Source organism: Oryzias melastigma, linkage group LG10, assembly GCF_002922805.2.
Source record: "Oryzias melastigma strain HK-1 linkage group LG10, ASM292280v2, whole genome shotgun sequence".
Classification (NCBI taxonomy): Eukaryota; Metazoa; Chordata; class Actinopteri; order Beloniformes; family Adrianichthyidae; genus Oryzias; species Oryzias melastigma.
Window position 1 is genome coordinate 23,667,540 of NC_050521.1, and position 13,477 is coordinate 23,681,016.

The 13,477-nt window shown below is 40.8% G+C and overlaps 2 protein-coding genes across 4 annotated transcripts in view; both read left to right on the forward strand.

Annotated features, from left to right (window-relative positions):
- The window catches only part of LOC112153367 (histone deacetylase 3-like), a 13,468-nt gene extending 2,210 nt beyond the window's left edge, over positions 1-11,258 (forward strand). The window contains exons 1-14 of one of the 3 annotated variants that reach the window (XM_024283543.2): positions 7,494-7,551; positions 7,634-7,776; positions 7,849-7,930; positions 8,456-8,512; positions 8,579-8,634; positions 8,698-8,831; positions 8,902-8,982; positions 9,056-9,129; positions 9,202-9,266; positions 9,346-9,435; positions 9,525-9,583; positions 10,477-10,556; positions 10,810-10,967; positions 11,047-11,258. In XM_024283543.2, coding sequence (XP_024139311.2) covers positions 7,546-7,551; positions 7,634-7,776; positions 7,849-7,930; positions 8,456-8,512; positions 8,579-8,634; positions 8,698-8,831; positions 8,902-8,982; positions 9,056-9,129; positions 9,202-9,266; positions 9,346-9,435; positions 9,525-9,583; positions 10,477-10,556; positions 10,810-10,967; positions 11,047-11,116 — 1,155 coding nt within the window. In that variant the 5' untranslated portion in view covers positions 7,494-7,545 and the 3' untranslated portion in view covers positions 11,117-11,258. Of the gene's footprint in view, positions 1-7,493; positions 7,552-7,633; positions 7,777-7,848; positions 7,931-8,455; positions 8,513-8,578; positions 8,635-8,697; positions 8,832-8,901; positions 8,983-9,055; positions 9,130-9,201; positions 9,267-9,345; positions 9,436-9,524; positions 9,584-10,476; positions 10,557-10,809; positions 10,968-11,046 lie in introns of those variants that run through there. The other 2 variants (XM_024283544.2, XM_024283545.2) reach the window with 2 other exon arrangements.
- Positions 2,630-5,304, forward strand: LOC112153363 (nuclear factor 7, ovary). The gene has a single exon (XM_024283539.2). The coding sequence runs from the start codon at positions 2,928-2,930 to the stop codon at positions 4,341-4,343; it is 1,416 nt and encodes a 471-aa protein (XP_024139307.1). The 5' UTR covers positions 2,630-2,927; the 3' UTR covers positions 4,344-5,304.
- Positions 11,259-13,477: the final 2,219 nt, after the last annotated feature.

The window sequence follows — 13,477 nt, forward strand, 5'->3', positions numbered from 1 at the left end:
AATAGTCTTCCCCCTTTCTCCACCGGGAAATAGTCTGCTCCCTTTCCCCACCGGGAAATAGTCTGCTCCCTTTCTCCACCGGGAAATAGTCTTCCACCTCTCTCCTCCAGGAAATAGTCTTCTCCCTTTCTCCTGCCATCTTCCCAATATCCCGTCTGCTTGTACCATTCTCTGATAGTCATAATCCATCCCAACATGTCATCCAGATTCCTCACCAGAAGTTTCTTCACGAAGTTCGAACGTTAAATACCGTATTTTCCGGACTACAAGTCGCATTTTTTTTCATAGATTGAATGTCCCTGCGACTTATAGTCCAGTGCGACTTATGTGTGCATTTTTAATGAGATGAGATATGGACCATAAGTCTAGAGTGCCATCTTATGGTGATCTATGCAATTACTGTACATTTTTTGGGGGAAAAAATATCCGGTAATTTCACAGACAGCCACAAGAGGGCACTCTAGGCTTACACTGCGATATCTGATACCCCTTAACAATTAGTTAAACAGTAAACGTTAGCTTACAAGGAAAACAGGGAAGACTAAAGACAAATGCTCCCCAATAGAAAATCATATGCTGCAGACTACAAGCTGCTAGTAGCGAAATTTGCAGCTGAAAACGGTAATCGAGCAGCAGAGAGAAAGTTTGGAGGAAGTGAAAAACTTGTTAGGGACTGGCATAAAGCGGAGGCTACTCTTACAGCCATGAAGAAAACAAAAAAAGCTAATCGCGGTCACAAAGCTAGATGGCCACAGCTACAGAAAGAAGTTCATCAGTTGGTGCTTGAACAACGTGCCGCGGGGAGAGGCTTGTCAACGGTGCAGTTGCGTCTCCATGCCCAGGTTGTTGCCAAGGCGATGAATATTAAGGACTTTGCGGGAGGACCTTCCTGGTGTTTCCGCTTCATGCAACGCAATCGGCTCTCAATCAGAGCACGGACAACTGTGTCCCAAACACTGCCAGCAGACTTCCAAGCCAAGATCGATAGTTTCCGCGAGTTTGTTCAAAAGCAAGTAACTGAGCACAACGTGACACCGGATCACATCATCAACATGGACGAAGTCCCCCTTACTTTTGACATCCCCATGGGTCGAAGTGTCGAAGAGAAAGGGCAAAAGAGCGTGAATATAGTGACAACTGGCCACAAAAAATCACACTTCACGGTGGTGCTAGCATGTTGTGGAGATGGAACAAAATTGCCACCATTGATCGTTTTTAAACGAAAAACCATGCCAAAGATCCAACCTCCCTCTGATGTTGTCATGGCCGTAAATGAAAAGGGGTGGATGGATCAAGAAATGATGAACTTTTGGCTTACAAAATGCTACACGAAGCGCCCGGATGGCTTCTTCAGAACACGCAAAGCCCTGCTTGTGATGGACAGCATGCGAGCGCACATCACGCCACAGTTCAAAGCAAAACTCAAAGTTTTTAATTCCATACCTGCAATCATCCCCGGAGGCTTAACGAAAGTACTCCAGCCGCTCGACATCTCGGTAAACCGGAGCTTTAAGGCAGCATTGCGTCGCCTGTGGGAGCAGTGGATGACGGACGGCGAGCATAGCTTCACGGCAACCGGGAGGATGCGCCAAGCTACTTTTCTGCAAGTCATGGAATGGATCAGCCAAGCATGGGCTTCAGTGACAACCGAGACCATCCTGTCTGGATTCAGAAAGGCTGGAATAATTGGAACTGGAGCTGATTCCGAGACAGAAGATAGCCGCGAAGAAGTGGAACCCCCGCTTCGTCTTCCTCTGGCACTGGCGGAGTTATTCAGAAGTGACACCGAGGACGAAGAGTTTAACGGATTTAGCGATGTGGAGTGAGATTACGTGCAAAATTGATGAGTTCTTTAGGCTATAGTTAAATAAAACTGTTATTATTACTGTTATTGTTACTGTTATTATTTTGTTGTTAAAACTGTTGTTACTGTTATTTTATAAATGCTACAATTTTTCGTTTTTTTCATGACGCTAATATGTGATATGTGTTGACACATATGCAGCCTGTTCTCTATTCTCTTATTAATGTTATAACTTACCTTGCAGGATGATGTATTGTAGTTTTTTCAACCAGTTTGTAAAATAAATTACTTGAAAAAAATGCGACTTATACTCCAGTGCGACTTATGTATGGTTTTTTCTTCTTTGTTATGCATTTTTTGGCCCCTGCGACTTATACACCGGTGCGACTTATAGTCCGGAAAATACGGTATATATATTTAAGTATTTTTGTACAAAAATGAATGACAGAAATACTTGTTGAGTCAGTAAGTTAAAAAAAGGAGTTCTCCACATTGGAATTAAATAAAAAAAAAACTGAAAAATTTATTTTTGTATGTTCAGAACCCGGTCTACCAAGCTGACAGAGTTACTGGACCTCTTTCCAAATTAGTTGGAGATCCATGTTCTAAATTGGGAAAGATATTTGCTGTCATCTGATGGTCAAAAGTAGAACTGCAACTGACAAAAGATTTAGCCCTTCATCTATAAACTATCAGAATCACAGCAATTTATGATAAATAAATTAAGTCATTTTTAAAATCAGTAGTATTGTAATACTTTATTTTATAATTATGACATTTATGTACAGGATGTAATCTGCAGGATGCTTCATGATTTTAGTGTTAAGTAGTTTTAACATGCAGAGATAATTAGATTAAATTTACATTGAAAACAAACAAGAAGGTTTAACTCACCTGTGGTTACCAAAGAAACAGAAACATTGCCATCTAGTGGAGGAAAACTGCACAAACAAGGAAATGAAGCTTAAACAAACTGAAACTATTCTGACTTTGTTACCTGAACTCAGACGCCATTAAAGGCGTGAAAATCTCTGCTGGAAAAACAACGATTTTTGGAATATTTTCAGCCTTTAGTTCAAGACAGAAGCTGGTGAGTCCTGAGACTGAAAGACTTTGGTTAGAAATGGCTGAGAGAGCTGATCTTCTTGAATTCCTGAACTGTCACATTTGTTCAGAGACTTTCAATGATCCTGTAACTCTGAGCTGCAACCACAACTTCTGTTCAAGCTGCCTGCAGAAGTTCTGGGAACAAACTCAGAACAAAAACTGTCCCATCTGTAAAAGAAAATCATCTAAAGAATATCCACTTGTGAACTTCAGCCTGAAGAAACTTGCTGACTCGTTTGCTGGAAGACAGAAATCTGAATCATCAGAAACAAAAACAGGAGAGCAGAAGATCATGGAGGTCTGCAGGAAACATTCAGGAGAAACCAAACTCTTCTGTAAAGACGAGCAGAGAGCTTTTTGTCCTGTCTGTGAGTTTTCTCAGCACCAGAGTCACAAAGTGGTTCCTGTAGAAGAAGCAGTCAGAGAGCTGAAGGAGGAGCTGAAATCTGACTTAAAGTCTCTGCAGGACAAGAAGATGAAATACAAAAAAGTGGAGGAAACATACAATCAGATGATTCAACACTCCAAGAAGCAGCTGCTGTCCACAGAGACACAGATCAGAGCAGAGTTCAACAAGCTCCACCAGTTCCTGAAGGAGGAAGAGGAGTCCAGACTGGCAGCTCTGAGGGAGGAAGAGGAGCAGAAGAGGAAGACTGTGAGCAGAGAGATGAAGAGGATCCAGGAGCAGATGTCCTCTCTGTCAGAAAGTATCAGTGCTGTTGAAGCAGAGCTGCAGAAAGACAAGGAGGCGTTCCTCAGCAGTTCTAAAGACACTCAGAGCAGAGCCAGAGCCCAGAGCTCGCTGTCAGACCCACAGCTGCTCTCAGGAGCTCTGATAGATGTGGCCAAACATGTGGGCAACCTGTCCTTCAGAGTCTGGGAGAAGATGAAGGAGAAGGTCCACTTCAGTCCCGTCCTCCTGGACCCAAACACTGCAAGCAGATGGCTTTATCTGTCTGATGATCTGACCAGTGTGAGACATGGAGAAACTTCTCAGCAGCTTCCTGAGAATCCAGAGAGAAACGTGAAATATGCTGATGTTTTTGGTTCTGAGGGCTTCAGATCAGGGAAACACAGCTGGGAGGTGGAGGTGGGAGATCATCCTCACTGGAACATTGGTGTGGTTAAAGAGTCTGTTAACAGGAAAGGAGAGAGGTTTGCTTCACCAAAATCTGGAATCTGGTGTTTATTACACCGTCATGGAAAATACACAAACTGTGTTGGTCAGACTGTCACTGTGACCAAGAGTCTCCAGAAGATCAGAGTCCAGCTGGACTATGACAGGGGGGAGGTGTCCTTCTACAACCCTGAAGACATGACTCACATCTACACTCACAAAGACACTTTCACTGAGAAACTTTTACCATATTTTACTGTATGTAACTCTAGAGATGCAAAAACTTCTAAACTCCAAATCTGTCCGACTGACTGAGATGATTTGACTCTTTTGTCATAAAAAAATAACAGATCTTTTTCTTTCATCACAATGATCATTACTCTTTGATCAATCCACATGATCAGATTTTCTTCCTACAATCAGCAGAAAATTCTCTTCATTGTTGTGCAACAATTAACACTAAAATGAGATTTTAAAACAGATTTCTTCATTTTAAATCTTTATTTATAGAAAGCTAAAAAAACACAAAGTTCAATATTTTTGTTTGTCTTCTGTATAAAAATGATCCACAGTGATCCAGAAAATGTGACTCTGATGTTCTGTAAATACATTTTCATTAAAGGGTTACTGAATCTGTTTTCTTTGATATTTAGCGTCTCAAACTATTTTACATCTAATTTCAATTACAGATTTCACCACAGAACCTATAAATATTTCTATCAAAGTATTGAAGTTTTTGGTTTCAGTTCAAGTGACTGTTAAGCTGTTAAATCCTCTTCGTGGGTAAAACTTCACCTGTGTTTCTACTCCTGAAAATAATTCTTCAATTGAATCTTAACAGACCAGACAAACCAGAAAAGTCTACAGATGGAGGCGTTTTCAAATCTTCTCCTCAAATCATAAACATTTTCTTCATCTCGTTAACATCAAACCCAGATTCCTGTTCTGCATTTTCCTCCAACTGTAGACAGTTTCTGTTTTGAGGTTTTTATCCCTGAAATCAGCAGAAGACGGAGAGAAAGTTCCTTCTGTCTCTGGACCGTCTTTCTGAACACATTTACCTCCAACTTTCTGTCAGACTTTCAAATGTTTGAAAGGAATCTTCATGAATAACATTTTGTTATTTAAGAGAGATTTTCATGTTTGGTTTCAAGCTCTTCTGATGTAAAGAAGAGTTTGACTTCGACTTTATTATCATCATCCTCTTAAATGTTGTTTTAGAGAATCATCAGGAAAATGTGTGATATACCAAAACATGTATTTATGTGTGCAGAAATATTATTGGAGTTCAGTTTATTAAAATTGATTTTTGTAAAACTGAAATTGTTGTTTTACTTTGTTTTTACTTCCTTAAATGTAATACACTGTGCCGCCACCAGAAGTCAGCAATTCTTCCACTTTGGCTGTCAGGCAGAAAGCTGCAAAACTGCAGTTACTGACACAAGTCGAGACTCTTTAGAGAAACCAATTAATCTATGAAACATGTCTTTGGACTGTGGGAGGAGTTGCTGGAGAAAACCCACACGTGCACGAGGACAACATGCAAACTCCACCCAGAAAGATCCCAGCTGGGATTCAAAGCAGGGTCTTCTCGTTATGAGGAGAAATAAAAGAAAAGAAAGGTAGGTCAGGCCGTTTTCAGCTTCAGAAGTTTCTTGTGAGCCGCAGATACTTTCTCATGTATTATTTTTTTAAACTTCTTTATCCTTTAGGGCAGGGGTCACTAGCGGACCGTGGTCCAGATCTGGGCCCAGATGTTGGGTCATGCCGTCCCAGCATCTGGGCCGACCTTGACAGAAAACTAATACGGCGCCTCTATTTTAAACTGTGCAAATCTTGTTTTCATTGCAACACATTCTCATTACTAACTCATCACATATGGACGTATGGTTCCGGCCCCCTCAGCGTCACTTCTTGATGTTTTGAGGGTCCCAAACTCGTGATTTTTCAACATGCTACCAGTTCCCATTAAATCAGGGGGTCCCCGACACGGGGTGCTTGATACCGGGCTGCAGATTTCTGCATTTTTATCTTCTGATTCTGAAGGAAGTTTTATTTTGTTCAGAGCGAAAGCTAAAAGTTAATGAAAGGCAAACAAAAAGACATATTTAGAAACTTTCTTTTTTGGGAGAAAAGAGCCATGATCTGAAGAAGAGCTTTCCATTTTAGAGAAACATAAAGCTGCTGTTTACAGACAAAACCAGGAGTCTTCCTCCAAACATGGATTTATGGAGATAGTCGTTTCCACGTATCAAACTGCTCTGCAGAATATGCAGCGACAGATTCTTGAATGTTTTCCATAATATTTATTATTATACTTAGAAAATACAGTTTTTGACATTTAGTCATTTTGTTTTTTGCTTTATTTATTTCCTACATCTAAAAAGTCGCAAATAAAGTTATTAATTCCATGCAGATGTTCCACCAATACTCAGCTACTTAAAAATAAACAGCATTATCTGTTTTCTGGACCTTAACTTCAAGTAATGAGTTCTAACTGGACCTCATTAAACTTTAGTTTAAGATCCCTGCGGTACAACAAAGAACATTTCAGATGTTGCTTCAGTATCTCTGGAGTTGAAGAGTCGGTTAAGTAGAAACTTCTTTTAGTGAAAGGTAAAACTAACTGGAGAGAAACTTGTTCATCTATAAAAAAGGCTAAAGAACAAACACAGAAGTTTTTGAATTTTTTAGAAGTTTATTAAATAAATGATAAATGATGGCGGATAGCTTTTAGGTTATTTGACCAAATCGCTCCAAAAATGTCAATTTGGTTTAAAAATCTAAAAGCTATTAAAGAAAAATGTGAAAATTTACACTAAAAAATGGACTAAAATTAGAAAAAGTATCAAAAGCTAATGTAAACTGCTGTTCTAGATAGTTCTTAAGTCTGTTTTATTATTTTAAAGGGTTTTGGTTTGATTTGGTCCAATACTTTAAGAGCTATTGAAGAAACATTCTGTCATTTGTTGACGGTCCCTAAATATGAACAGAGCGAATGACTGTCGAATATCCAAACTAAAACTAACTTCACCGGAGTTTATCTTGTTATCTACTGGAGTTTTTTAAGCTTTTTACAGTTTAGCTAATATTTTAGCAACATGCTAAAGCTGTTTTATCTTCAACAAATCTAGGACATGGAAAGGTTCTGTTTTTAATGTGGTTTATTTGCTTTTTAAGCATTTATTGTTTTCATTGAACATTTTTATTTTTCAAAATCAACTGTTTATCAGTTTAGAGTAAACTTGTGATTCTTATCAATAATGTTTTGAACTTATCTAGAGTGTGAGCTCACAGAAAAACTGGTCCACAAAAACTGATCTTATATCACAGTTCTGGTTACAACAGTTTTTAAGAATCTGGTTTTAAAATTGTATTTTATGTTAAAAGACTGATGTAAAAGACTTTATTAAATCTTAATGTACTCCTGTGGACTAACTACAGGGTATTTATGTGGAGGCCTCACCGTTTGTCCCTCACCCACAGTCTGGTGTTGCACTATGGCCTCTATAAGAAGATGATGGTGAGACGCTCCTGAAGCTCCAGAAGCTGCTTTCTCTGCTGCTTCCAAACAAAGACTTAACTCTGAATTCTGTTACCGTCAGGTTTTCATGCCGTACAAAGCCTCTCAGCACGACATGTGTCGGTTCCACTCTGAAGATTACATAGACTTCCTGCAGAAGGTCAGCCCCAACAACATGCAGGGCTTCACCAAGAGCCTGAACACCTTCAACGTAGGAGATGACTGGTGAGCGCTGCTCCTCCGTTTTCTTCTTCTGCTTCATGCAGACGTGACCGCTAACCGAACCGTGGGTTCTAGTCCTGTGTTTCCAGGTCTGTTTGAGTTCTGTTCCAGATACACCGGAGCGTCTCTGCAGGGCGCCACGCAGCTCAACCACAAGGTAACCAGTCAGTTTTGTTCTGTCAGTCATAAAAAGTTCTTCATGGACTTCTCTGTTAAAGCACACGATTGAACTTAATGCTCCCAGCAGCTCCATTTAAGGAATATTTTACAGATTAAATCTTTACAAAAATCTTCTTTAAATTGGATTTCAATAATTACAAAAAGCTGCAGATTCCATAATTTCCTTTTTACTGCATTTGTTCATCCTAGAGAGCAACAAGACAAAACACTAAGTAGTTTATTAAAAAAACATGGAAACTTTTCTTTTATTTAAACATTTGTTGAAATCATTGAAACAACAAATAAAAAAGGAAAGACCAAAGTGTTGTTTTGGACTTAACTGCATCATTTTTAAATGATTTTTCCTGGACTGATTTATTGTTATGACCTTAGATCACCACTAGATGTCACTGTATGCCCTAAAACACCACATTGGAACCTATACTGTCAGTGAATGAAAGGTTTATTCTTTGAGGTTTTTGCTCTTGTCAGGTTTACTGAGTGTAAATATTTACTCCTGCAGATCTGTGACATCGCCATCAACTGGGCTGGAGGTTTACATCACGCCAAAAAATTTGGGGTCAGAAAACAAACTCCTGATCTTCACGTTTGTTCATTTTCTGATTAAAATGTTTTTCGTTTGCAGGCGTCGGGGTTTTGCTACGTGAATGACATCGTCATCAGCATCCTGGAGCTTCTCAAGTGAGGCGGTGCTCCTCTGCACCTCCTGACTGTTCCCGCCTTTTCTAATCATGCGTGTTGCAGGTACCACCCCCGCGTTCTGTACATCAACATCGACATTCACCATGGCGACGGGGTCCAGGAGGCCTTCTACCTGACGGACAGAGTCATGACCGTGTCCTTCCACAAGTACGGGAACTACTTCTTCCCGGGAACAGGTGAGAGCTGCTCCCAGCTCGTGTTGGCTCCGTCTTGGATTTATGAGGACTCCCGGCTGCTTTCCTGCAGGTGACATGTACGAGGTGGGGGCCGAGAGCGGCCGCTACTACTGCCTGAACGTCCCGCTGCGAGACGGCATCGATGACCAGAGTGAGTGGCGAGGTCTGCGCAGACAGACGAAGCGTCTGCTGCGAGCGTGCAGTCACAGCTGTGTGTGTTGCAGGTTACAGGCAGCTGTTCCAGCCGGTCATCAAGCAGGTGGTGGATTTCTACCAGCCCACCTGCATCGTCCTGCAGGTCAGCCGCCGCCGCCGCCGCCGTTTGTCTGGTTCTGTGGGTCATTGTGAGAGCATTGCTGTTTGTTTGCAGTGTGGAGCCGATTCTCTGGGCTGTGACAGACTGGGCTGCTTCAACCTCAGCATACGGGGACACGGGTGAGACTGTTTTACCCCCCCCTCACGTGCGGGCAGCGTTTCTGCACGGTCAGCATGATGACGCCGCTTCCTGTTTCAGGGAGTGCGTGGAGTTCGTGAAGAGTTTTAAGATTCCTCTGTTGGTGCTCGGAGGAGGAGGGTACACTGTGAGGAACGTGGCTCGCTGCTGGTTAGTGTCACTTCAACCAAACGGTCTGTTACCATAGCAACCTGTGATGAATATTAAAGGTTTGTGTAACTTCTGCTTTGTGGATGTAGGACCTACGAGACGTCTCTGTTGCTGGAGGAGTCCATCAGTGACGAACTGCCGTACAGCGGTGAGAAACTTTACTTACTGTATACACTTAAAGAAATATGTAGTTCTGGCGCCATCTGCTGGAAGGTCAGGTTAGTTACAGGTGCTGGTGGTGAGGTCTATGAATAAAATTAAGGGGATTTTAAAAGAAAAAATCATTTTTCTATGGCAGAAATATCCACTGGGATAAAAAAATACACCAGTATGTATCAAGAATGAGGGTTTTTGAACAGATGTGGTGTTCACACTGGAGTATTGCTTCCTAATACTAACTTATGTACTCACAGCTTGAAGAGACATCGTGTGAAATGTCAAAATTTCGTCAGTTTTGATCCCGGCTTTTCCTTTCATAGCTCTATTCCGATACACGAACAGTGTCCCAGAAAGTGCCAACAGTTTGAAAATTGATCACAAAGAAGAAACTAATAATTGATAATACTAATCATTGGCAATTACATCAAGTTTTGTTTTATATTAGTACCAAATATAAGTCAAATTAAGTTGGTTTCATTTTCAATGGCGGGTTGTTTCGTACATTGAACACGAAAATGGACTTAAAGCTTGTGTAGCGACGCATGAAGTTAATGTGTTTAAACAGGAAGTGATCGCTTGAGTTCACATTACCAAGAGCAGTGTGACCATAGTTTAAGATGTTGGGAAACACTTCACTATTTATGTCAAGTTTGTGGTCAAAGGTCATTTGGCTCACGGCCCTTTTATAGAGTCAGTAAAGATGGACGCCTTTGTTACTCAAAAAGCCATTACTTTAACTTATTAATAACATTGCAGAACATTTTATTTTAAACTAAACATAAAGACAGATCAATAATTTATTAAATATTACAATGTTTTGTTAAAACATGTAAAAGCAGCATCTTCAGTAACCAGAGAACTCTTTTCTCCTGATGTCTGCAGAATATTTCGAGTACTTTGCTCCAGACTTCACTCTGCATCCTGATGTCAGCACCAGGATCGAGAACCAGAACTCCAGACAGGTAACTCCGCCCCTTCCTCAGGTGTTATTTTATGAACTTTGCTGCTTTAAATAATTTCTCAACTCTGATTCAGATCAGTGTGATTCTGCTGAATCAGGTGAACCTGTAAGGTTTTGTGAATAAATAAAAAAATCCTACATTTTTCTAAAAATGAAGTTTCTCTAAATAATTTTAAACCCGCTTTAGTTGCTAAATCCAAGTTTTCCTTTATTACTTGTGGATCTGTTAAACTAACTCATGGTCGTTGGTGCAGTACCTGGAACAGATCCGTCAGACCGTGTTTGAGAACCTGAAGATGCTGAACCACGCGCCCAGCGTCCAGATCCACGACGTCCCGTCAGACATGCTGAACTACGAGCGCACAGACGACCCCGACCCGGACGAGAGGGGAGCTGAGGAGAACTACACCCGGTCAGTTCAAAACAAAAAGCCTCTCGTTCCCGTTTCACCTGCAGGACTCAATCATGAACGTTGATGGATGTGCTTTCAGACAAGAGGCAGCCAACGAATTCTACGACGGCGACCATGACAACGACAAAGAGAGCGACGTAGAAATTTAAAGCTGAAGGATTTCTGAAGATTTGACCAAAAGAGACAAAGAGCCGATTTGGACAGTTAAGGATTTGGAATACACTTCTGTTTTCTTCTATGTGGTTTTTGTGTGTGCTTTATTTTTTTTTTAATAAATGTTTTTAGCTTTTATTTCAGGACTGAAGCTTATTTATTTCAAACACGTCTTTTAATTATGTTGTTTTCAGCCAAAAGTAGAAAAAATTGGTGTGGTTTTCTAGGGCAGTTTCTGCAGAGCAGCAGGAGTTCATTAGGAATTTGCCTCAGAGTTGGTATGGGGTAGGTCTGACTTAATTTCCCATCATCCATCAAATGACAGCAGGAGTCAGATCTCAGGTGTCATCGACTTTATTGTACAATCATCCAGTGATTATATGGAACCTCTAACACAACAAACAGAACTTGATGAGAAGAAACGCTTCTAAAAATCTACTTTTATTTGTGCTTTTAGCACAGAGACCGCTAAGCTGAACGCTTTCATCACAGCTGGTTAAAAGAGCTGAACTCGCTACCATTCAGAATGAAGGTGAAGTTAATCTTTCCATATCATATTTAAATCCAGTTAAAATGACTTCCATCATATAAAGCATGGTTCAGGTGTAGCACTCGCCCTTCAGACAGGTTTCTTCACACTAAAACAACGTGAGGATGAAAGAGTGCAGAAAAGTGAGGATGGAAACACTAAAGTCTGACTCACAAAAACACACTAGACTTTCTGTTTGTACAAATGGAGCTTCAACACATTCAAAAGCACGCCATCCTCTGGCCTAACGACAAACTGCAGCAGGACTGAACCACAGGAGTCCTGAACCCTTCAAAGATGGGTTAGAAAAGTGTCAAGCGAGCAGCATCTCAGGTTTGATTGCACCTTTGTTTCCGGGGTTCTGTCGTCCCTCCTGAGCAAAGCGTACCTGTCCTTTACGGATTCAAGCGCCCTCTCCTGTTGGATGTGGGTAAGTGCAGGAGCGGCGTGAAGCCGGGACCTTAGAGCTCCTTGCTCTCGTACAGCGGCGCGGTGTGCTGGGCGGGGCTCTCCACCGTCAGAGCGGGAATGCTCACCGAGGACAGCAGTTTCAGGGTCTTTGAGCCAGGGGGCGCCGTTTTGACAGGCGGGGTGGTTCGAGCTGAAAGGAGACGCAGAACATTTTAATGAGAACTCCTCCATGGACGTGACAGCGCTTCATCTGCAGAGAAACGTGAGGATCTCTCTGATGCTTGGATTCTTCTCATACCAGGTTTCTGAAAATAACCGGGCCTGCTCCATTTGTCTGACTCCCCCCCCGATGATGACTGATCCTCCTATAGATCCTCAGCAGAAGTTCTATCCAATTTTACAGAAGAAAATCAGCAAAAGGAAAAGTTTTGAGCATCTTTGATCCGTTTCAACAAACTACATTTCAATTAATATTGAACTTAAAGCACATTTCCTTTTAATTTACGGACAAGGACCAGCAGACTGAGGAACAGCTTTTTCCCCAGAGCTATGACTCTCCTGAACTCTGTCCCCGGTGGCCCCCGCCGACCCCCCCACTCATCAACTTACAGGCATCTGTCACTAACTAACACTTTCATCTCCGTCACTATTGATCTACATTGCACATGCTACATCCTGCTTGCACAGTCTAACTTCCAAACAATACTATTTTGCTTTTTTTTGCACTGTAAATTGACATTATCATCCGTTTTGTATAGCCTTATTTATTTAACATCATATATCTCTTTTTTGTAAAGTATATTACGCTAGTCTCTGTTTATAGTCTTCTCCCCCTTTTTTTAACGAATCATTCATCTTTATAATATGTTCTAAGTACCTCAGTCATTATGTATATCTCGCTCAGTTTTTTTTAGTGATCTGTGAATACTTCCCATATACTGTATAATAACCTGTACCATACTTATTTATAATATTATTTATACCACTTGCTCTTACTGCCTATTGCACTTCTGGTTGGATGCCAAACTGCATTTCCTTGCCTTGTACTTGTACATGTGTAATGACAATAAAGTTGAATCTAAGCTAATCTAATCGGTTCTAAATGTACAAAGGGCAAAGATATTTGCTGTCATCTGATGGTCAAGTGTAGAACTGCAACTGACAAAAGATTTAGCCCTTCATCTATAAACGATCAGAATGATAGCATTTTATGATAAATAAATTAAGTCCTTTTTTAATCAGTAGTATTTCTAATCCATTATTTTATAATTATAACATTTATGTACAGGATGTAATCTGCAGGATGCTTCATGATTTTAGTGTTAAGTAGTTTTTACATGCAGAGACAATTAGATGAAATTTACATTGAAAACAAGAAGGTTTAACTCACCTGTGGTTACCAAAGAAACACAAACAT